The 23,325-nt window shown below is 42.9% G+C and overlaps 1 protein-coding gene across 1 annotated transcript in view; it reads right to left on the minus strand.

The window, feature by feature from the left end:
* The window catches only part of FANCA (FA complementation group A), a 35,654-nt gene extending 13,276 nt beyond the window's left edge, over window positions 1-22,378 (minus strand). The window contains exons 1-23 of the mRNA XM_075161708.1: window positions 22,211-22,378; window positions 21,586-21,728; window positions 20,882-20,977; window positions 18,590-18,663; window positions 17,386-17,498; window positions 16,555-16,637; window positions 16,061-16,094; window positions 13,528-13,594; window positions 12,836-12,948; window positions 11,808-11,884; window positions 11,177-11,318; window positions 10,465-10,598; window positions 9,357-9,467; window positions 8,848-8,943; window positions 8,693-8,752; window positions 7,129-7,217; window positions 6,656-6,716; window positions 6,509-6,558; window positions 5,295-5,371; window positions 3,343-3,447; window positions 2,609-2,751; window positions 2,077-2,147; window positions 654-753 (exon numbers count right to left, since the gene is read on the minus strand). Of these exons, the coding sequence (XP_075017809.1) occupies window positions 654-753; window positions 2,077-2,147; window positions 2,609-2,751; window positions 3,343-3,447; window positions 5,295-5,371; window positions 6,509-6,558; window positions 6,656-6,716; window positions 7,129-7,217; window positions 8,693-8,752; window positions 8,848-8,943; window positions 9,357-9,467; window positions 10,465-10,598; window positions 11,177-11,318; window positions 11,808-11,884; window positions 12,836-12,948; window positions 13,528-13,594; window positions 16,061-16,094; window positions 16,555-16,637; window positions 17,386-17,498; window positions 18,590-18,663; window positions 20,882-20,977; window positions 21,586-21,728; window positions 22,211-22,304 (2,133 nt within the window). The 5' untranslated portion in view covers window positions 22,305-22,378. The remainder of the gene's footprint in view (window positions 1-653; window positions 754-2,076; window positions 2,148-2,608; window positions 2,752-3,342; window positions 3,448-5,294; window positions 5,372-6,508; window positions 6,559-6,655; window positions 6,717-7,128; window positions 7,218-8,692; window positions 8,753-8,847; window positions 8,944-9,356; window positions 9,468-10,464; window positions 10,599-11,176; window positions 11,319-11,807; window positions 11,885-12,835; window positions 12,949-13,527; window positions 13,595-16,060; window positions 16,095-16,554; window positions 16,638-17,385; window positions 17,499-18,589; window positions 18,664-20,881; window positions 20,978-21,585; window positions 21,729-22,210) is intronic.
* Between the last annotated feature and the right edge of the window lie 947 nt (window positions 22,379-23,325).

Genomic DNA, 23,325 nt, shown 5'->3' on the forward strand with positions numbered 1-23,325 from the left:
GCAGATGAGAAGCACCAGCTACATTAAACATGTTCTTCCTTCCTTGAAATTGTGCAGCTATCTTTGGTCAACCTGCAACAAAATTCATGTTTCTGTAACACAGTAACTTGAAGCAACTAGCTGTAAATTCAGCCCAGCAGAATTTGAGATCTCAAGGTGTTTTAGCTTCTACGACAGCTAATCTAGTCTATCAGCCTTTTAATTTCACCCTTGCAATATCACAGGGTAAAGGAAATAAAACCAAGTTTTTTTAAAAGAAAGCTATACACTGCTGCACCCCAGATTTGGGGGTCTTTTATTTTTAAAAGGAGTGTACAACTGAATTATTCAATGTGGAAGCTTCGGAAGTAAACATTCTACTATTTTTCTTTTGGCTCTGTTCATAAACTTGCTTATTTTAGCTTCTGTTAAAATGTATCTCAGAATGCATTAACCTTCTACAGCAGTATTTCTGTAGGAGAACATTCAGCTCACATTCCTGAGAGCAAGTCCGTACTACTTGACCGAAATGAGAATTTTTTTTGGAAGCTTGAAAGCTAGTGAAGTCCCTCCACAGTGCAGTCCAGACAGGTACGTGCCCCACAGCTCAGGAAATGGAGGTAGGATAGCCTTTAGCACACTATAACCATATGATTCTTGGTTGGAAAACTAACCTGATGATAAATAAGCTGGCAGAGCCTGCCCAGAAGCGCAGGTAAGAGATTCCTGTGTCCACACATCATCCTCACAAACAAGGAGAGACATGGTCCCTGCCTGCAGAAGGTAAAAACCACATGCTCATTTTACTGCTTCTTTTTAGCCCCAATACAGGAAGAGGTATTTAAAAATGCTTAAACACACTGAACCTGAGCCAGACTTGTCTGTAAATACAGGACAATTATCATTCCGTTTATAGGCTCAAAGGAAGTGTCACTTTTGGAGTATCTGAACAGAGGACCCTACAAAGACATGAACTCCACCAGTGCCCTGCCTCAAATACTTGATAATACATAGTCAAAGAGGTGTTCTGAGATGAGGACAAGGAGAGGAGGAAGTGCCTGGGGCACAGTCAGCTTTTTTCAGACAGAGAGCACAAAGTAAACAGAGGCAGAGCAATAAATGGGATCAAAAAACAAAGCAAGAGCAAAAAGGAATTAACATGACAAGGTCCTGTTGCAAAACAGAGGAAGGGAGGGAGGGAGGGACTTTCCCACCCAGCTGACAGAAAAAAACATCCTCAGAGGAGATCGGATGAGGCGTTAGGTTTAGAAACAATTTCCTGGGACGCTCTTGTTTATCACAGCTACTTTTCAGCACAGGTTTTCAATACAGATTCATCTGCTCCAGGGCAAAACAGCGTAGAAGAGAGGGGAAGATACACTGGTTGCCAAAGCATGCTGCGCTCCAGAGAGGCAGCCACCTAGTTCCGTACTGTCAGCGGCTGGGAGCCCAGGCAGCTTGTCAGTACATTGTTGTTTTCCAACAAAGCAAATCAAACTGAGTCAATTCCAGGGAGACAGAGAAGGTAAGTCATGCTGCTCTTCCTGTGCCTACAGCGTTAGACTTTATGCCTCACTCATTTCATATTAGATATGGCATTAGGGATGAAGGGTGAGCTGCCTGGATCTGCAAAAGCACTGCACGTGCCAAAAAGACACCCGGAAGATACATCAGTGCTCACTGTCAAAAGACAAGCATTGTCCTCTCCTGATCTTTAGTGTCAGTCAGCAAGTAATTCCTGGACAAAAAGAGTTTGCTTCATTCCCCATCCCCCACCATTGAGCTGAAAACACCAGCCTGAGCACGCAGTATTTGTGGAAAGTTTTCATATGTTGTCACAGAGCACAAAGCAGAGCCAAATGCCACCTTTTTCTGAAGGGATCAGTAACAACAGAGGAGAAACATGTTTTATTTACACATATACATCAAAGCGCATTAGTTCATAGATTAGAGAAACTCAGAATAAAGCAGCCTGCAACTGCCAGCCTGGCACAGTGGGTATGAACAACCAGAAGTCCCTCCTTGTCCCTAGACAAGTGTCGGAATTCTAGCATATTAACCGGTTTCGATTTCCCTACTCTTTCACTCACATCTTACCTGTCCGGAGGGTTAAAATAGGAAGCAGCTATTAAGTTTTGGCAGAATGATGTCAGCAGAAGATCCACAACCTGGAACAAGAGACACACTGCTAATTCCTACCTCTCAGGCTGGATATCTAGATCTAGTTTTGTGCTGCCTATATACTATGTTTCCCGATATTAAAACAAAGAGACAGATTGGTTAATGACATTCACTGCAAGTTGTACAGAACCACTGGGACTAAGAAGAGATGGAAAGTTAAGCCCATAATAGCCCAGGAATGACCCCAGCACACAACAAATATCTAGACAAGCCTGGTGAAGAAAGCCTAGCTCATCACACGATTGCTGTAATAGAATGTATCTCTAGATCTCACCACCGGACACCCAACAATTTCCAGGAGGTTAAAACATATGTGCACAAGGTAGAAAAAAGGAGAAGGGTATTTCCTGTTCTCCACAGACGAAGCAACCTTTCACACTTACTATCCAGATGCACTTTTACCTACTCAATCCCACTCATTCCTCACCCTAAGCCAGATGGTACCCACACTCTGATGGCAGGGTTCCAGCCTGGGGGCAGAAATGTCAACTTGGATTGGAGAATTCAAAGTAGCAGCTTCGTTCTCATAATCACTGTGACCCAAGACACTTGCGAGTCTGTCAGAAATCACCGCAATCTGTGCTGGCACATCTGCAGGAAGGTAAGAGGAGAAGAGAAGAACCAGGACAGAAGGCATGAAAGATTTCAACTCCACGTAGCAGGAAGAAGAACAAGTGAAATATATACTCTAATTGATCAGAGCCCAAAGTATGTTATGAAAAGCCTTAATGAGCAAAAAAATATTAGCTGGAACACAGTGAGCATCATCTTAATTTTAGAAGACAGCATTATTTTTCCCCAGTACTATTACCAACACACATCAAGAATAGTTTTTCACACCAGAAAGGACACAGCCTTCAAAAGGGGGCCAAAGTCACCAGGCAAGCCCCAGGAATGGGGCAGCCCATCTTGGCAAAGATCGGTGTGGTACCAAGTGATCAGCACAAAAATGCAGACCTGAAGTTCCAAACTCAAGCATGGGAAATACGTCAGACATTTAAAAAAAAAAAAAAAAATATGTATTCATAGCTGGAAGGATTATACAGATCTGAAAGATTACCATCTTCAGGTACCAGTGGCAAGTAACAACTGCTGTTGCTTTGGCTAGCATTAGCCACATTTTATTAATGCAGCTTTTGTAACAGTCAATTATGGGTAGTTATAACTTGCCTTCCTGCATACCTTCATGTTTAGCCTGGTCCACAATCAGCATCCTTAGTTCAGCCAGTTCAGCCTTCAGCTGCTCAACAGGCTCTTTCGAATAGCTGGTCTCTATTTTTGATTCATCTAGACAAGTAAGAGAGAAATGCAACGCATTATCCTTACCTTTGTGCATTACATCAGTTCATAAAATGCATTCAGCAATCTCTGCATACGTTTTCTGTAAAAGCAGTATTTACTTTTCTATAAGCTGTAACAGATCCCCAAACTGTCAATCTGCCACATATACAGCTTTGTTTTTACATTCGAAATGTGCTATTTGATTAATCATTTATGAGTTTATGCCTAGTTGCAGAAAGGAATTCAGTTTTTAAAGACAAGAGGCAAAAGACTTCTCTTTCAGTTTTCTTCCTACTTGCTTTAGCTCTCTGCCCCTCACAGAAACATTTGCTGTCCTCAAAAGACTGGAACCAGTCTCAAAATACAGAGACAGACATTACAGCGTGAATACTACGTCATCAGCTTCTCCTCAAGCCCAACACCATGCAACATGCTCTGTGTTACTCCATTTTGCTTTTTGTTTAAAAGAAGAAATAAAAGGAAATTCCTTTTACCACTAGAAAGAGAGTGCCACCAGCAACAAGCTGCCACAGCGCAGCCCCAAAAACCACCCGGTACGGTTTGTTAGACAGGAACAGCGTCTCATACACTCAACCATGAACAAGAGAAGTAAATAACAAGGTTAAAATTAATACTTGTTATAAACACACTGTAAAGCAACAAGGTGTTAGGAGACTGCTGAGTCACCTGTGTGTGCAAGAGTGAGCGCTAACAAACAGGGCAGGCTTAGAGCTGACCAACACTCCACTCCGTCCTGCTCTAAATCCAGCCTCTGTGCAAGAGCCCCAGGGATGGATTAGGATGCAAGGGATGGCAGGGGACGCAGCTCCGGCCGATCAGGACACAGGGGACACGGCTCAGGCTGTGCCACTAGAGGTCACTGGCAATTCAAGGACTCCTGCGGAGCTCTGGCTGCCCGTTGGGATCCTGCTGATCCCGGCACGCAGGGATCCTTCATCCCTGCCGGTTGCCAGGACAACCTCTGCAGCCAGACTGCTGCACATCTGCGGTTCACCAGGACTGCTTCGTCACGCCTCTCGAGCTACCGCATCTCCAGAAAGCTTCAAACACCCAAGTGCCCTGGGTAGGAGTCAACTACAGATTCGTCTCTACACACAGAGTACACTTATCCCCACCACACTCGGAACGATCTCTGCTCACTAGCCTGACCTTTTCATTTCGTATCAACCTGTGGTGAGGATGTTGTCCATTTTAAGATGCGTTTGAAACACATATCTAAATATCTATTAAATATCTATTACACTGACACACACACTGCACCAGTAATGTGGCTACAGTGATGGGACCTGAAATTAGTGAGGCCTTCCCACCCAAACGCATGTAAACGATGCGCTGCAATCCCTTTACCGCTGGCTCCGTTCCCAACCCCTCCTGTTTCCCCAGATCTCAGTCATGCACAGTAATCCATTCTTAAAAGGGGATGACGGTGATTTCAGACAGCACAAGTGCCATTACGCAAGGGATCAACACAGCAGGTTCACACCCCAGGCTAGCCGGAGCTGAGAGGCGTTCAAGCTGCAAATGCTGATTCATGTAGATGTCTTTGAGCTAGATTTAAATCAGCTAGCTCAGGCATCAGTTGCAGCCTCAGCACAGCACAGAGCTCCACACGGACTGCAAAAATCCCACCCAAGCAGGATAGGCAGGGAAAGTCATTACGAGACTAACTATTTAAAACCTCAGTAAGACATAAATAACATACGCATATTTACACACAGATTAAAGACCTAATCAGCCATAACTTTTTGAAAATTTTCAATTCAGGAGGGCAACAAAAGAAAAGTAGTAACTTTTCTTCAAACTGATCCATAAGTAAGTGTTACATTTTTTACCTTGTAACATTTTCTCTTTCATAGCACGACAGGCTTGCGTATACGTGGAGTACAAGTTTGAGGATATTTTATCAGCTCTATAATAATAATAATAATACAAAAAAAGACATTTATTATGCCACATAACCACATTCAAACTTCAGCTTTATTAAATATAAGCATAAACAACAGCTATGCTATGAAATCTAATTACAGAGGCTCCAAAGCATACAGAGCATCTGAAGCATTTTTTAATCATCATCTGACATGAGGGCCAGGAATTTATACCCAAGGCTTTCAAAGCAAGTATTACACGTGTAACACACACTACACAAAAACAATACTAATATATTATTAATGCATGCATTAATACCTATTTCATCTATAGTACGTGTCTAAGATCACGTAAGAGTGTAAGTTATGTGACATGCAATACTCACACATCTAAAACGCTAGTGTGATGGAGACCAAAGTTTGACCTCCAACACTTGCTGGGCAGGCACCCAATACTAAAAACGTATTACATGAGGCTCCCTAGAACTCAGCTGCTTCTCTTACAACTTTAAAAAAGACTGGATCATTTTTTAAAAATAGAGTCAGACTGGAATGACAAGGCAGGACCAAACGCCTCATTTGTAGGCAGTGCTGTGAACATTTTTTCTTCATGACAGGTTACAGAGGAATTACTGGATTTAAAATAAAGCTGCTTCTGCAATGCAGAAAAGCACTTTTAAACATGCATACAGGACAAGCTTGAGTTCTGAGAGGAGCTGTGTTCTCCTGGGACATTATCCCGGCGTCCCTTAAGAACAGTTCATGAAGCATTAACACACGTTTAAGTTTCATCTTCCCCTTCTCCCATATAGTCTCCCACAGAGAGGAGAGCTTTTCACAGCGGGCTCATCTTGCTGGTGAAATTTTATATTCAGCAGTATCCTCCAAAGTTTGCATAAAAATATATCTGGCCTGCAGTCAGAGGGCTGCATGGGACTTCTTCTAGATAATGATTTTAGAGTGGCTAGAGGACTAATTACAGAACTGAAGACATTCACCTGTACAGATAAGCTACCCCATCCGCAACCTGCAAGCCACAAGCCTGGCCATGAAGCCCTGCCAAGAGGGTTAGCCAACGCTTGTAAACAAGGTGTCAAAGCCTCCAGTAATCTGATGTAAAGTCAAGTGTTCTGAAGACAAAGGCCAGAAGCACAGAAAATAACACTGGGAAGTCTCAATACCTCTTTAAAGAATCTATAAAAGCCATGCGCACATCTGGGGTTTTAGGGAGCTGCAATAGAAAAACAGGCAAGTTAGATGCAAATTACCTGTCTACAAACACACATCTAAATGGGAGGATCAAAAAAAAGCCAAAAATAAATACTAACCACACGTGGCCTGAGCAAAGCAGGAAGAAACCAGGAAGTATAATATGGTCGCCTGAAAATACTGAGACAGAAAATAAATATAGCAAAATATTAACAATGCCAAAGCTGCAAAGTGCCATCTCATTACCTCAAGAATTAATTTGGCTCCTGAAAATAAGAAATATTCATGGTAACATGAATAACCACAGATAAATCAAGTTCAGGTTAGCCAATAGTTATTCATTTCTTTAATTTTGCTTTTTATTTATTATAACAATTGTGGACTTCTCTTGCAGGTGGGCGTATGCCTTTCCACTCTCTGCACAAATTGCCTCTATTTAGATGACTACTGAGGAAGTGGATAACATGGGAAGAATTTCCCAAAACCTCCTTTGCTCACACCCTCAATTTTTCTTGTTTTGTTATTTTGATTTGGACTTGGCTTTTATTATTATTATAGCTAAAAACAAGGAGAGTTGAAAAGCACAGAGTACCTGGCTTCTATCACAGATGTTGGGATCTTCCTTGTGTTTTCAAATATCTGAAGGGCCTTTTCAACATCACGAAGCGCCTGGCCCTGGGGCTGGCTCACACAAGTAACAAGGAGAGAAAGATGTTGTGAGAAATCAAGGATGACGATAACCTTCCCTGCTTGTTCTTTCAGGGTTAGTAACAGTTGTCTGTGCTGCGAAGGGAAGTGACTGAACGAACGCAATTGAATAACAAGAACTACCTGATATGCAGATTAAAACTGCAGGATGGAGAAACCGGGCCTGAACCATCAGCCTGCCTCGATAAGGCTGTTATAAATAACAGCTATTCTGGGTCAGCCCAAAGGTCCATCTAGTTCTGTACACACCTCCTACAGCAACTGCAGCAGATACTCCTGCTTAACATCACATTGTTTATTCAATTGTCCCCAATGGGGACGATATCTTTTCTCTTCTGAATTTGTTTTATTGTTATTCTATTTTACTGCGTACTCTTGGAATTAAGACCCATAATCTTTGCTTCCAGCCCGTGCTACTACGCTCCAGGCAGTGGGACTGCCACCCCGGGTTTCTCTTTTTCGAGCCATAAGACATCTTAAGACTGCAACTTAAGACTGGGCCAGTTTCTCAACGGACAAACAGATCAGACTCGGAAGAAAGTAAATGAAATCTTCACTTATGACTTTCTGTTCATCACAGGACTAGATTTCATTGCAGTACATTCAACTACCCTGTCACCAGCCTGTATTTCACGTACTCCAGTTGACTGACTGTATAAGTGAGGCTCCCTAGTCTGCCGTACTTCTGATCAAGTTATAGGAAGGAGCAATAGAGCCAAATGCTTCCTTATCAACTACTGTTGTTACTCAAAACTTATCATGAACCACAGTGTGAAACTGCAGACTGTAGATTCCCTCCCCAAATCTCCTTTGAATATGAACACTTTGACACAACACTGAATAGATGACATGCTATACTGAAAAGAATCAAGACACATATAAAATGCTTTCCTATGTGATCAAATCATTGGCAGCAAATCCATAGACGAAGTGTCACCATTGTATCAAGCTGGCCAAGCGGCAGAGCTAACGCAGCCCCAGTTCCTGCAAACCTGTGCTCTGCATCCCCATGCCATACAACACCATTAGATCTCCCTTTGTCCCTTAAATCCTCCCCCACAGAATCTTCCATTTATTTTCTATATCCCTCAGTACAGGATGGGCAAGAGGTAGCCAGCACTTTCCTGCTTCAAACAGCAGGTGCTGACTGGACGGCTAATGTAGGTGCTGCTTGGCCAGTAGCTGGCTGGCTAATTGCCAAGTTCCTCTGCAGTCTCATCACGGAATACTCATCACAGTCTGTTTGTCCCCTACGTAAGTCTAGTTTTCGTGAAATCTGGGGAGAGTCTGCATGTTCATGGCCACTAACCCCTCTGTCTTAAAGCTGGAGAAGATCTGGCAGCATGCTCAATCTTGGTAGGAATGGCAGACAGGTGGATAACCTAAGCTATTTTCCAGAGGAAAAGGGGCATGACTGGTGAGAAAACGGTTAGACAGGCCACCAGTACCTGCACAGATTCATCTGTGGAAGACAAGTCTTCATAGAGTCCCATATCTTCTATAGCCACCTGTGTGAGGTTACAGAGATGCACATGGTCACGACACGGCTAGTATTTTGACAGATCCAGAAAGAACTCTTTTCCAAGCGACAATTTTTACTAACCTTGAGGTCGGCCAGTCTGGTTTTAGCCAGAGTGACGTACTCCAAGAGAATAGACCGATGTTTTGTTGGCACAAAAGGTGGGTACATTATATGGACCTGAAATACGAAATTCACAGCAAGATTTGCCATTTTTACAGGAAATTAGTGTAAAATTCTGGTTAATGTTTACAGTCATTTACCTCACATACTCCCCAAAGAAGATGTTATTGCTTGTTTTAAGATAAGCCATTTTCACGGCAACCGACATGCAATTTTTCCCAACAACAACAAAAAAACCAAAAGCTTAAATTTAACTCCATGGAGGGAATTCTCCTTCCTGTCAAGTAAATAAAAGAATCTTGTACTTCCTTATTTCAGGAAGAAAAGATTTTGAATAATGTATCAGAAGTAATGCAATTACTGTAACAACATTAATAATATGCTGAACCTAGTCAAAGACACAAGCATGTTCACTTCGGAGCAGTTCTGTATCAGTCTTTAGAGAACCACCTCGATTAGCATCTTCTCACCTTCAGGTACGGCGCTGCTTCAAAGGGCACTAGCTCTGACAAGAACTCAAAGAGGAAGACCAGAGCTTTCTTACTGCTCCCGTGGTGACCACCAGCATTCCCAAAGGAAGCCTGAAACAGGGGGAAATGACAACGCAGCCTTTCAGCGCAGAGAGAATCCCCATCCCAGCACTGCGCTAAACTCAGGGCACAAATCCCAGACATCCATTACAGATATCTGCTTTCTGTCAAGAGAATCTTTCTGGAGAAAAGTCTCCAAAGAAAGTTTACAGAAGTCTCTACAGAAGTTTTCTTTGAGTTTCTTTGTCTAATTTCCAGAAAGCCTGCCATGTCATGGTCAAAGTTCATTCTGATGTGCTACTATGAGAACACTCAGAGGAGTTAAGGCAACACGAAAACGCACCAAAGCATTGAGATTCATGAGGGAACCACAAATCCACCAGTTTCTACACAGCTTTATCTGGGCGTTATAATGAAAATATGCCAGTCTGAGACTATGCAGAACATAACTAGTTTACCTTTTGATACATCCTGAACACTCTATCAGCAAAGGCTGAGCTTAGATTTGCAAACTCATACAAAGGAATTTACAGGTTTAAATTATGTGGAGATTTGCATACCTAAAATACCTACATGTTTACAACTAAAAGCTAACGACCAATTATCTATAAGGTCAAACACAGCAATTACAACTGCATGCAAACATCCAGGAAATAGGAATGCTTCATCTGCAATAACCCACAACTTATGCAGTAACAGCAGTGTTGGTTATCAAGATACTGAAATATATCCGAGATTATGATTGTAACAGGAATTACATGTCTGCATTCCTGACAAATAACTAGAGAAGGCAAGATGGACTTAAAAGATGAAGGAAGGGAAGACCGGAGAAAGCCAAATAAATATATTCTTTGCAGACACAAAGGCAGTAATAAATAATTCCTAATACCAACACTTGTTACTCTTTCTTTTCTTTTTCCTCCCCCCTCTCTCTAATTCCTGGCTATGTCTGAAACTAGGCTTTTGCTGTGCAGCAGAACATTCCTTATGCACAGGTTTCTCACATACTTAAAACAAAGATTACCAGTCAGGCCCCATTTAGTCTTACCTTAAACCATTCAGAGTAAGGCATGAACACAGCAGGGCCCTCTAGAGCAGCCTGACGAGCTATCAGGAATGCAGTGACCATATTTTCCATATCATAATTCTCAAAGGCCTTTATCAGGAGATGGCTCAGTAGATCTAAAAACATAAAACAATAACCTCAAACTTTGCTCTTGACAATGGTGCTGTAATTTTCTACAGTAAAAGACGACAAATATCTGTGATAAAACATCTGCCACACAAAGAAGGATGTGTATTGCAGCTTGGGGAACATTTGGGGCTTGCTTGTATCTTTTCATGCACTTTCAATGGTCAAATACTCTAGGATTTGAACCTGTAAGAATTGCAGGGAGTCCAGCAACGAGATAATCAGTAAGAAACTCGAACAAACAAGGTCTGCTAGCAAAGCTGAGATAGAAGAACTAAGCTTCAGTAATCACTACTCCAATTAACAACGAAGGTAATTATCAAATAACCACTCCTATCTGTACACTAAGTTTGAGAAGCGTCAGGCACCAGGCCTGGCATTCACGTTGCCGCTGACGTGCAATGACTGAACGGAAGAGCAGATTTTCTGCTGTTCTTTTCCGTGCAGGAATCTCAAAACAGCAACTATGAATGACTATGCTGCTACACCAGCCGGCATGGTTTCCCCCTGCAGTACCCAAGAAGCCACAAGCACACATCAGCTTGCAGGCTTGCTAATTCCGACTTACCTTTGAACAGCTGCTCAGCCTCTGCCTGACAAACGACCAGCGTGGAAACACAGGACAGGACATGCTGCCAGTTCACTTCGTGAGTCTCCAGGACTTGCTGCAGCTGGCAGATTGACTCCTTTGCACTGAATGCCACGAACAGCTGGAAGAGTGATAGCAATTCATTTTAGCTATGACATACAGCCACCCATAAGAGTGACATACACTGTCAAGATTAACATGCAGACGTCTTTTGCATGACTTTTGAAAAAGCTATCCTGCATGCATCTTTTGCATCAGCTTTCCAGGGCCAGATATCATCCTGGCTTGGAATCAGCATTGGCTAAAATAAGCAGCAATATTCCAATTCTTTCAGAAGTCATGTCATATTCTGTAACAGTAAAAACTCACATCTTCAATTATCATCTTTGTTCTCATTAAGAGCTTTGCACAAAAGTCCCTTTTTCTTCAAAAGTACTACTTGCACAAAAGTCGTACTACTTCTTCATGCTTCATACTGCCTACAATTCCTGGCAGCTGGTTCAGATTCTACGACTGGAACGTGCTATTTTTAAATAATCTCATTTCAGATATTTCAATTAATATAAACCCAACATAGTAAAGTTCTCTTTGTGAAACCAGGAAGACATACTTTGCGATACAAGGTAGTGAGCAGCGAACAAGTTCTTGTAAAGCTCCACTCTTTCTGCATATGGATGGCATCAGACACTGTACCCAGAAAAAGAAAAGTTTACTCTTCAGCAATAGATTTTTAAAATACACCCAAAACGCATAACTTAAGCACAAAAGATTGCCCTTTGGCTTTGACAGTCAGATACATTAAAAACTGTCTGCTGAAATCCTTTCTCTCCTTGCCTTTGGAACGCAAACTGTGGCAACAAGGACCGTGCCATTTCACTACAGGACTGTCATCTCAAAGCTGTTCTTGAGATCACACATTCGTAGGCCAACATAGTGCATGCACAGAGAACCAGCAAGGAATCATCTTTTTCCTCAGTCATCTCTTCCAACTGGAAGCCAGCAATGACACAGCTCTCCCACACAACAGGTAAGCTCCAGATCATAGCTCAGAGTGATTTTACCAGAGATTTTGTAGCCCAAATATATTTCTTCCTAAAAGCTTCCTAAAAAGCTTCACAATTACCAATCACGGATTAGAAGCCTTCCTGCCTTTATCTCTAATTTACCAAAAGAAACACCCAGTCAGCAGAGAAAGGCTATGTCTTGTGCTTAAACCGACACACACACAGGGGCCAGACTATTTTAGCCCCAAGCGCTCTCTGCAGCACCACCTCTCCCACTCGGTTTCTCCTTTGGCCAGAGCTCTGCCATGTCTGCTCTGTAAAGGCTGCTATTAGACGTTACTCCAAATATTTGTTCACGAGCCATTGGCTGAAGCTCTGTTTGAAGGCACTGATTTTCCACCTGAAGTTTTCTGCTGAACTACAGCCCTCTAAAGCCCAGGGCCCAGATGAATTTTTTTGTCTGATCTGGCACCCTGCTTATATAGCCCCGGGGAAAGAGCTGGGGAGTCAGGCAGCTTCTCTGGCTCTGGGTCCTCCAGGCTGGACTCCATTCAGCCAGGCCTGGGTGGGATGGAGCTCCGGACACACCACAGTAACACCCTGGAGACACTCGCTCCTCCCCGCCTATTCCTACCTTTCAACAATGGGTTGTAGGTAAGAACCTCGGTCAGGGTGTGTCTAAAAAACTGCTGCAAGGAATCCGGACGAACCGCACTTTTATAAACTGACACATTGAACACATTCAGCCTACAAATGACAAGGAAATATTCAGAAACAATGCACAGGAAGTATGATCAACCAGGTACTGATTGGGGTGAATGACTTGTTTTTCTTCTACACCTATCTTATCAAATTGCCAGAGATATATACTTTTTTGTATGTGTTTTAAAAAACCTATTCGTTACTCAACATTACATAGCTATCAGATTTACAAACTTGAGTCAAATGTATACCCCTGCACAGGACAGGACTGGCTTGACATGTACAAAGTTGTTAGACAAAATGGGTTTGGGAGCAGGAATTGGAGGAGAAGACGACGGCACCTTCCAGGTGTTTCTGCTCAGAAGCAGAGTGAGAAAACCTGATGGGGAAACTCACTACACGTCAAGAGAGTGCTCCAAGATTGGTTCCAACACTGCCAGAACACCTTTTCACACCTGATGCTTATCTTTTTACATGCATTTCGACTTGCACATATTTTATTAGAGAGGAGAATACTAAACATAGGTAGCACAGGGTGGGGAACATTCCCCCTCTTTCAGTAACAAGCGTAACAGTGGATAAAAACCTCCTCCTGACATTATTCAGGGGAACAGCATTTCTTACCAGAACCTCATAGCTTGCAACGTGGAAACATCTTCCTGCTTCTCTTTACCAACAGCATCAAGCACCCCTGTACCCCAAAGTCGAGACACAAAAACGCAATGAGAGAAATGGAAATGGAAGGAACTGTGACACTAACACCACAGGAACTAACTGGAACAGGCAATTTGTGCACCTTTAAGAAGGTGACCCCATTAGGGAAATGTGTAGAAGCCATTCAGAAGCATTAAATTCTTCTGAAATTTTTTCAAAAGTGACACAGCGACTCAAAAACCATTAACACTAACCTTGAACCAATTTAAAAGCATTCCCAAGAATGTGCTAATAATTAAGCCATCTAAAAATGCACATAAATTAGTATTTAATTTCCAAACCCAATCCTAACTGTGCAGTGCATCTGTGAGTGTGAACATGGCAAACCTGCAGAGAGAAAAGTCTGTCTGGAGGCAGGGATTTGCACAAGCAGGCTTTGAATTAACAATCCCTGGAAACAAAGGTCTTAACCGCCCTCACCAAACAAAGAGCATGCCGCTGTGAGTGCCACACATTTGCAACAGCAGTGGGACTTCATGTTACATTTGCTTAGCAGAAATTCCTTCAAAAGCTACATCTGCCCCAAAATGACTGGTAGAGGTCAGACAGGTTGGCAGCTTGCTCAACACATTGCCTTGACCATCAGCCCACACCACTCAAAGCCCACATACTGAGAGACCCTTTGCTTTACAGCCTGCTGCAGCAGCAGTTTTTCTGTTTCTTGTCCCATCCTACCTTTAAAAGCCTCCTCTTTTAACAGTTAAAGGAGTTTGTTTTGTTTATTAGGATTATTCGGTGAAGCACCCTGAAAAGGAAATTTACTGGGCTGGGGCAGCAAAACAGGCGTCCCTCACATGCCTTTTGTAAGGCAATCCACAGTGTTAATATGTAATACTCTCCTCCCCTGCTGAGGAATACTTTAAGGTTAAGTAGGGGAGAATAGAGAAAAGGAGATAAACTCTACTTATCCTCAGGCACAGGAGTTCAATATAGCAAGATCATTACTATGAAGCACAGCGCTCCCATGCTACTCTCAGCCTGTCCTTCTCCTGTGAAGGTCTTCATTAATAGTGAATTATTTTGCATAAAGAATCCTAATGTTCTTCAAAGCAGCTGATTAGTTAAATGAAATCAAAAGTATACACTAACAAAAATATCTTATATGAAACTAATTTAATACATTTTCAGGCACACCGACTGCAAGTCAGTCCGTGGCAGTGCAGGCTGCACAAACGTGAAGGTCAAATGAAGAGCAGGTTAGCAGACTCCTGTCTGACTGCCAGCAGCCTGCTTCTCTTCCTCCAAAATCCCCCTCGTCCTGTGTTTATAAGGGTTATTTTTCAAGAACCAACACTGTTAAAGGGCCACCTGAGATAGGACTCATACATATTAAATAATAAAGCACTTCTTTTACAGCTTTCCCTTTTTAGGTTTCCCTTACTCCGCAAGGTCTGTAAGGCATCTCTGTCTACAGACAATGCTCCCTGCGAGACACGGGGTAAGGGATCAGGCTGGCAGTGCCCACGGGGAGAGACACAGAAGGGAGGGAGCAGTCCTGGTGTTGCATCCTGGGTTTCAGTCATCTTACAGCAGAGAAAAATCACTAGCCCCTGCAGCAGCACTGAGCACGTTGCTGAAACATGCCAGCAAAAGCGGTGAAGTGCTGTCACTAAGGAGACAGGAAAGTAACCGCAGCTGCGCAGTCAGATTTTACTAATACTCTGGTGTAGGGCACGTGAGGAGGTGTACGTGAACGTGAGGAGGTGTAAGTGAACGCTTCCTTCACTGTACAGCAGATACAGCAACTTACCGTGAAGATCATCTGTGACACAAGACAAAAATAACCCTCATGCGTGTTTAGTCATTCTGCGGCGGGATTTGCAATGCAGATCAGGCACTACTATGCTTGAGCTCTCAGCGGCAGCATCAGGACTGCCCAGGCCAAAACAGGCACATTGTCCATGGGACAGTTCTTGAAGACTGGCCATTTAAAGACTACGCATGTACATTAGATGTCTTTGCTCAAAAAGCATAAAAAAAAAAGATTTCACAAAACATCAGTCTGCAAATCCAACCCATGAACTAGCTTACTTGCTATTTTGTAAAATATACTTTGTAAATTCAAAGTTTACGTTACTAAGCAGAAAAAATTCTAGCTTAATCTCTGTGCTACAACAGATTGGATTGCTTCCAATCAAACTTGCTAAAATCAGCTCAGATATCAACCTGATGTTGCAGCTGGGAGCATCAAAATGAACTAGCACAAAAAGCAAGAAGTTACCTGCAGTGTTAGAAGACACTTAGTTTACAAAAGCGAAAGGGAAAACAAAGGCACGTAAAATCAGTGACATAAATATTACGCACAACAGAGGAAAAGCATCCCAAGCAAAGGATTTCTCCTTAGAGATTCAGCAACATCCTTAGAGATTTAGCAATGAACAAGGAGCATAAGTCTAGCAAACAGCAGTGACTGCACAAAGCTACGAATCACAAAAACACTTACATGTCAACATTCTTTGTAAGACAGCATGACAGATCTGTTCAAAATTGACAAATTAAGACCATTTAGAGTTTAAAAGAGCTACAGTTATATGCAGAAAAAGTAAATTGACTCAAAGAAAGAGTTTTGTCCCTCTTAATTTAAAGCTTAACTTTTACCTCAGGCTTTATGGTAGAACAGATACAATAGACAGAAGGGCAAGCATTTCCCATGCTTACTAGGATTCCATGCCTCACATTCAAAAGGAAAAAAGAGCAATCAAGGTGAAACCAAGGAAGCTCATAAAACCCTTGACACCTCACCTTGGAGAAATTCTCTATTAAAAAAAAGTCTTTGTTCTGGTTTCACCATTTCCTCCTCACCCACTCCAGCACCTAGACCACCACCCTGTCTTTGTTGCTCTAAGCCAATTTATTTATACTCGGCAAGGCACAGAGGTATATAATGGAACTACTTTTTAAAATAACCGTTTGTAAATAGGTTCATTTTGTCCTTACATAGGGGACTTTTTTGAATTCCAACTTCCTTCCCAGCTCCGAAGTTTGCTGAAAGCCATTCTGAAGAAACACGATCGCAAAGTCTGCAAATCAAGAAGGAATCAGTGTTTCAGCATCCCCTTTCAATAAAGATCACTTGCTCTTCCGCCTCCCCATCTCAGTCCCCCAGTAGGACTAGTGCCTGAAAAGCATCATTCACTACACAGCAGTCAGCAGGATTCATTTATTTTCTTGGAGTAAAATTACTCCCAGGCAAAAGGACCTAGAACAATGGATGGCAAGGAGCACAGAAACTTAAAGGATTATAAAAAGACTGAAGAATTTACAGGTCTTATGCTCTATTACCACTGCAGAACTCATATGGGTTGTACCTGACCGACTGCACCAGTCCAAAGGTCTGACTACAGCTCTTTAATCAAATTGTGTAGTGATTTTTTTTCTAAACAAAACCACAAAATAAATAACAGAAAATGTCAAGGGGAAAATGGAACTGTTAAACATTTCTGATCCAAAATCTCTCAGACACTTTGCAGGAGCATCACACTCTCAATATATCATCCCTGGCCCCATACACCTTGCAACCACACTTTCTTGTGATACGATAACTCAAAGGGATACAAAGGAAATTCAAACCAATTATCTTTTCAGGGAAAAAAATTGCTAAATTCACCAAATATAAAAATATATTCACCTCACCGAAATGACATAAGAAAATGCAAAGCAAGGCCTCTGTTCTTACACCTCCAGGCTTTTGGCTTGCACAGCCCTTGCCGCAGGTTGTGCGGACCAGCAGCCGGCCCCGCTCCACCAGCGCCCAGTTGAGTGCCTTGCCTGAGAGAACGTGCCCAGCCAGCTCCACGTCCCGGGAGGAAGACTCCGCCTGCTCACAGAGGCCACGAAGGCTGCTGCACAGCCACTCCACCACAGCAGGGGCGGCCGGGTTGCTGAGAACAAACAAAAGCACATTCAATTCAATCCCTCCTTCTCTTTGTAAGGCTTGAGTTTTTGCTCTTGGACTCAGGAAGGAACCATCGGTGTAGGACTCTGCCCTATATGTAGCATTTCATTTCTTTAATTTGGACCAGCAAGAGCTTTACTTGCTTTATAAAAAAATTCCACAACAGACATAGCCAAAGGAAAAACTACATGTGAAGTTTTGTGTTCAAGTATTTCCATTTTAAAAGTTCTGCTAGAAGAAAGACTTTAGTTCTTATTTCTAAAATACTTGGATAAAAATGCTTTAAAAAAAAAAAAAATCAAGCTCTTAATCTATCCCTTTGGTTTCCTTAAATTTGAAGTATAGTGGGCACTGAAGGCTTTTTTCCTATCCCATTAACAGACAAAGCAGTATCAAAAGCCTGAAAGATCACTGTAACATGCCTTTGACACCAAAGGAAAACAACCTGAACTTCACAAAGGATAACTGGTTTTAGTTGTTAGCTCTGTATTAGGAAAAAATAAAATAAATCAATTCTTAGAATAACTGTTCTCTGGAGATTAACTGTTCTCTGGAGATTAACTGTTCCAAAGCTTACTGAAATGTAAGGTTTTGTGAAGACAGAAGCACGCAGCTTCTGCAAAGCAAGCCTTCTCATCAAGACCAGCGCTAATTTTTATGGGCTAAATGAGAGTTTCCAAAGCAGACCCGGCGGCACGGCCAGGTGAACTGAAGGAGCTGGGTTACCGAGTCCTTTCCCACACAGCATGGTAACTGCCCACGCCCACTGTGCCAGTGAAACAAAGCACTGGATAAAGCATCACCTAGGACGGTCTGCAGCGGCGGTTCTTGCCAAACCATTTCACTTCAGACTGCGGCTGATTCGGTAGCCATCAGACAACCAGCCACCGCACCTTAAACTGCGCTAATTAACCCAGAGCAACCTCTCAAACCCGGGGTAACTTCTTAAATCCTGCTAATCTGATCACTTGCCAGGACCTGACTATATTCTTAGTCCAGAATACTCATAACTAATCCCCGATTACATTTCAATAGGCTCTAAGAGATTACATACACAACCTATAAACCTCTGCTCACCTCTCCAGCAGCTCTCCCAGTCCAACGATGTCACCTCTGTGCAGATGCCACACAGCTTCCAGCACTGGAGGGTCCTAACGAGATGTCACAATTAGGTCATAGTCTGCATTTTGCAGTTAACTTTAACGTTTGGCTAACAAAACTATATATAGAAAAAGACCCTAAATTCCGTTTATTCAAATTATCCAGAACTTACTCAAATTTTAAAATGACAACATAGGAAATACCAGATGAGGAAAGATTATATTTGATTTTTCCTTCCTACAAACTGGTTTAGGGTTGTAGATGCATCACCATTTTAAATTTCCATGGTCAAGTAATAAATATATCCATCTTTGTCCCCCTGGAATAATGCTGATGCTGCATATTGAACGGAGCAGAGGATATCCCAGAAAACAGGTAACACCACTAAGTTTCAAGTCATGTTAATTCAGATCCAGAAACAGATTAGAGAATTATCGCTTAGCCTATTAACTGTTTATTAGTCTCTGTGAAGCGAGTTTGCTGCTCTCAAATCCATTTCCCAATAGAAGACTACAGAAAGAGACACTGCAACCATACGAGCAGAGAGGCCGATGGACGCAGAGGAAAAACCAACAGCGCTCGGGCGGCCCTGCTCCTGAACGCCAGGCTCGCTGTCGGCAAAATCAGCACTAGGCACCACTTCTGCGCGGATGAACCTGCAGCCCCTCGTGCCTCCCTGCAACATCCCTTCCAGCTCCCGCCTGGAACAGCGTGTCCCGGAGAGAGTCCTGTGTCAGCAGAACAGGACTCCGCGGTGCACCTGGCAGGGAAAAAGGTGCAGCAGCAGCTTCTGCTCGTGCCAGCCTCCATACAGAAATGCTCCAAGCCAGAAACAAAATCTTCACGCCTCGTGAAGGAAGAGGTACTCATGAGTCTTGGGCACACAAGCCGTTCAGGAGAAAAACCCCACGAGCTTTCTGCAGCGACCAGCAGCTGCCTCCTAGCTTGACCCTAGACTCGCCCACATACTTTGTCTTCGACAACCTAATTCTTTACTGTAACAATCTCAGTTACACAGCAGCACTTAATCTCCATGTCTACCTGAGAACGAGCAGATCTTATTCAGCCTACAAAACACACAGGATTCTATTTTCAGCCCAGGATTGGATATCTGAGACTAGAGCATGCCTCTTTATCCTGGCAGATCAGCCTCTTCCTTCTTTCCCACCAGAGCAGCGAGCAACCAAAACTGTCCCACTCACAAAAAGTCCTTAACTCCGCTTAGAGCATCACTTATCTTAAGAAAACAAACCACCCAAATGAAATCAAGACAACACATTTGTGAAGCAATGCAAGCTGTTATCTGCTATCGTATTTCTCTCAAGCCATTTTCTGCGTGAACTCACTTAGGCTTATCACCATTCCCAGATAAATAGAGAACCAAAATGCCAAAGACGCACTGAATATTGCTGGCAAAGCACATATAGGACTTCGGGGACCGTGACACCCCACAGCCAGCTGGGAGCTTTGGCACTGCCTGGTTAATCGATCTGGATTGCTTAGCCCAGACAGCAAACCTATGCACCAACTGACGGACAGAGTTATTAGCGTATTTCATTGATAACAGTAAGGCAGTGAAGCTCAATAGGAAAGAAAATGATACCCCCAAAGCTTCTATTAACTGCGGCATCGCCTCAGATGAGTTTAATCCTATTATCCGTGCTGTAAGTCCAGGCGCTGTATTGCCATGCCCTTCCTAGCCGTGAGAACCGGCCGTGGGGAGCACAAATGGAAACAGTAAAACATCTCCTTCAGCGAGGCAAGAGTGCTGCTCACCTAGCTTCCTAAAAACCAACGCTTGATCACCAAGATGCTGTCAACTCTCCTTTGTGGCAGTTTCTCAGAAGTGGCCATGCAATTTTAATAATTCACTTATTTCCAAACCTCTACTAAGTTCTCTTCAAAAAAGCAAATCCCGCTACAGAGGCAAGGAAGCTCCCAGTGAACTTGCTTTAAAATAAACAAAACAAAAAACCCCACCACTTATAATTCAGTTCATGCTTTTGAAAGGTCAAAAAGACCACAGTCACTCTCAGGAGGAGTTCATGACTGCAGTCGACCAGAGCAGGGATGAGCAGTGGCAAGACTGCTCTAGGTCACCGAAAAAACCACGAAGGGAAACCGAACGGAAATGACAGCACTTCACTAGTCCATTTAACAGTTATCCCTGGCCTTCATGGGAGAGGATGGTTGAAAACACGCTACCACATCCCACAGACGAAGTCTAATTAGTTTGTAGCACGGCAACATCTCTCCATGAGTTCTTACCTTCATTTTCCACATTTCTTGGCAGAAGAATGAGCGACAGAACACATTGTTCGCCAGCAAATCCTTGACCGTTTGAAGCAAGCAAGACAACCTCTTCTGGAATCACCCCAGAAATGAAGCAGAAATAATTTCCTTTGTAAATAACACATTCTTAGAAAAAATATTTGTTGCTTTTCCCCGTTTGCTGCTTTTTTAAAGGCTTGGAGCGAATTCATGGGAAAGGCCCAAACCTTTCACCTTAAGGCTGAACTAAAGGCAGCCAGGCTGTCAGCAGTGACCCCTGACAGCTCCTCAGAGGTGACTTCAGCCAGCAGGCACAGCTTTTGTACGGATGGCCATCACCACACCTGGCTACACTGCAAACCGAGACGATCGATAAAGATGGAACCGTGGATAAGAGAGACCAAACCACGCCAGGGAAGGCCGAAGTACACCAGAGGTGTACAGGGTCTGCTTAGAGAGACCTGTGTAATGCTGCACTTCAGCAACGGACAAAAAACTTCATTTCCAAGCTGTCAAAAACAGCCGCTTTCCTGTATAGGAGAACGCCAAACTTCTGTGAGCATATTGGACACATAAATGAATAATCGGCCGCTCAGGTCCTGCGTGTTTGGGTGACTTTATCAGAACAGATAAACTGGGTTCAAAGTCAAACCTAACAATACCATTTTCTTGATAAACTAAATGTAAACCTTTTCCCTTACTCTCTGGTCCAAGTTCAGCAGTGGTACTGGAGAGGGGCTTGCAGAAACCTGGCAGATGCGCTCAATGTTGGTAACAGCATTTTTGGCTGCCAAGATTGCTGTGGGTACACCCAATCTTGAGGCCTGTTCCTGCAGAACAGAGACTAAAAAAAAAAAAACACAAAAACAAAAAAAACCACACCATAAAAAACAAAGCAGAAAGCTGACAGCATGGGAGAAAAAAGGGTTTGAACACACGATTATGAAGACAGAAGTCCCAAGTCTTAAACTCCCTCCAGCACAGATGCCATTTGTTGCAAATAATTTTTATTTCCATGTATGATTCTTTTACTGTACATAAAGCAGGGGCAGGACAACGAGGGGCAGAGGTGGAATATTCTTGCTAAGCAGATTTTTGTATTTTAGCCTGTGGGGCTCACAGTGACACTTTCAAATAATCAAAATATTTAACGATCAGACCTTGCCAGCGGTGTCATCACCGGACAAGTAAGAAATGAGTAGCCAAATGGGAGACCAGAACAATGAAAAGAAAGTAAAACTGGGATTGCATTTAACAGGCAGAAATTCAGTACATAAAGAAAAGTTCTTTGCCACGTCTGTCTCCAATAGATACCCTTTCACTCACCTATAAATGATTCTGATGATACTTCCTGGTGCTCTACACCACCCTGTCCACCTGGCTTGACTGAATCTCCCACCTGGAAGCCAAACAAAAACATAACAGTCTTAGATGTCTATTACACACATTTACAAACCTATTCCCTCTAAAGCAGACTGAGCAGCCCTGGCATTCTTGGGGGCTGGCGCAACTGAAGTGAAATTAACACCAAGCTCCCACATGGTCGTGGTAAACCAGAGATTTCAGGGCACTTTACAAGAGACACAAGTACAGTTATCTTCATTTTATGCAGAGAAAAGAAGATACAGGTCAAAGTTACTTGTCCCCAGTCACCCAACAGACCAGCAGGAGCACCAGGAACAGAATTTCTGTCTTTCAAGTCCCTTCTGTGAAGCCACGCTGACATAAATATTTGATGAAACATGTCAAAATGTTGGATCCTTTTTTAGTTAAATCCCCTTCTTTCTTTTTATAAGGACAAATACTCTATACAGAAAGAAACATCCCTGTGGCTGAACTGTGGGAAGTACTTTAATTGTCTATTCAAGTTATCAAAATCAAAAGCTCTCTCCAGTACATGAGAAGGTAGACCATGGCCGAGTCAGAACGTTGGCTCAAATGCCTTTACAGGCAAATGACACAGGTTTTCATAAAGACGGTCACATTAGTCAGAAATGGTTGGTAACTCAGGGAAAACCCAATAGTCTCTCCTGACTTTTTTTTTTCCTATATTCACAAGAAGCCAGTTCTGACCCCAAGGAAAAGGTGCTGGATTTCCCTTTGTCCCAAATCCAAACCATGCTTAACCATTTTTAGTCTGTACTAATAAAACATAGAGGAATAAAGGAAAAAAAAAAAATCTCATTTCTGCAACACAGACCTCTAAGCTTCAGCTTACTCCTACAGCGCTGTTTTTTCTTTTCACTTATCATGAAAACTGTGTTCCCGGGACATTCATTCTACAGTTACCCTAGGAAGGACCCTGGTGGAACCCACCTCCAGCTGGGATCTCCCGCGATCCCCAGCCTGACCACTACACCCCGAACCATCCCGCTCCTACCTCCAGGAGGAGGTCATTCAGGTTCTGATGGTGATCCAGAAGGCGCAGAGCCGCTTCCTGG

Source organism: Calonectris borealis, chromosome 12, assembly GCF_964195595.1.
Source record: "Calonectris borealis chromosome 12, bCalBor7.hap1.2, whole genome shotgun sequence".
Classification (NCBI taxonomy): Eukaryota; Metazoa; Chordata; class Aves; order Procellariiformes; family Procellariidae; genus Calonectris; species Calonectris borealis.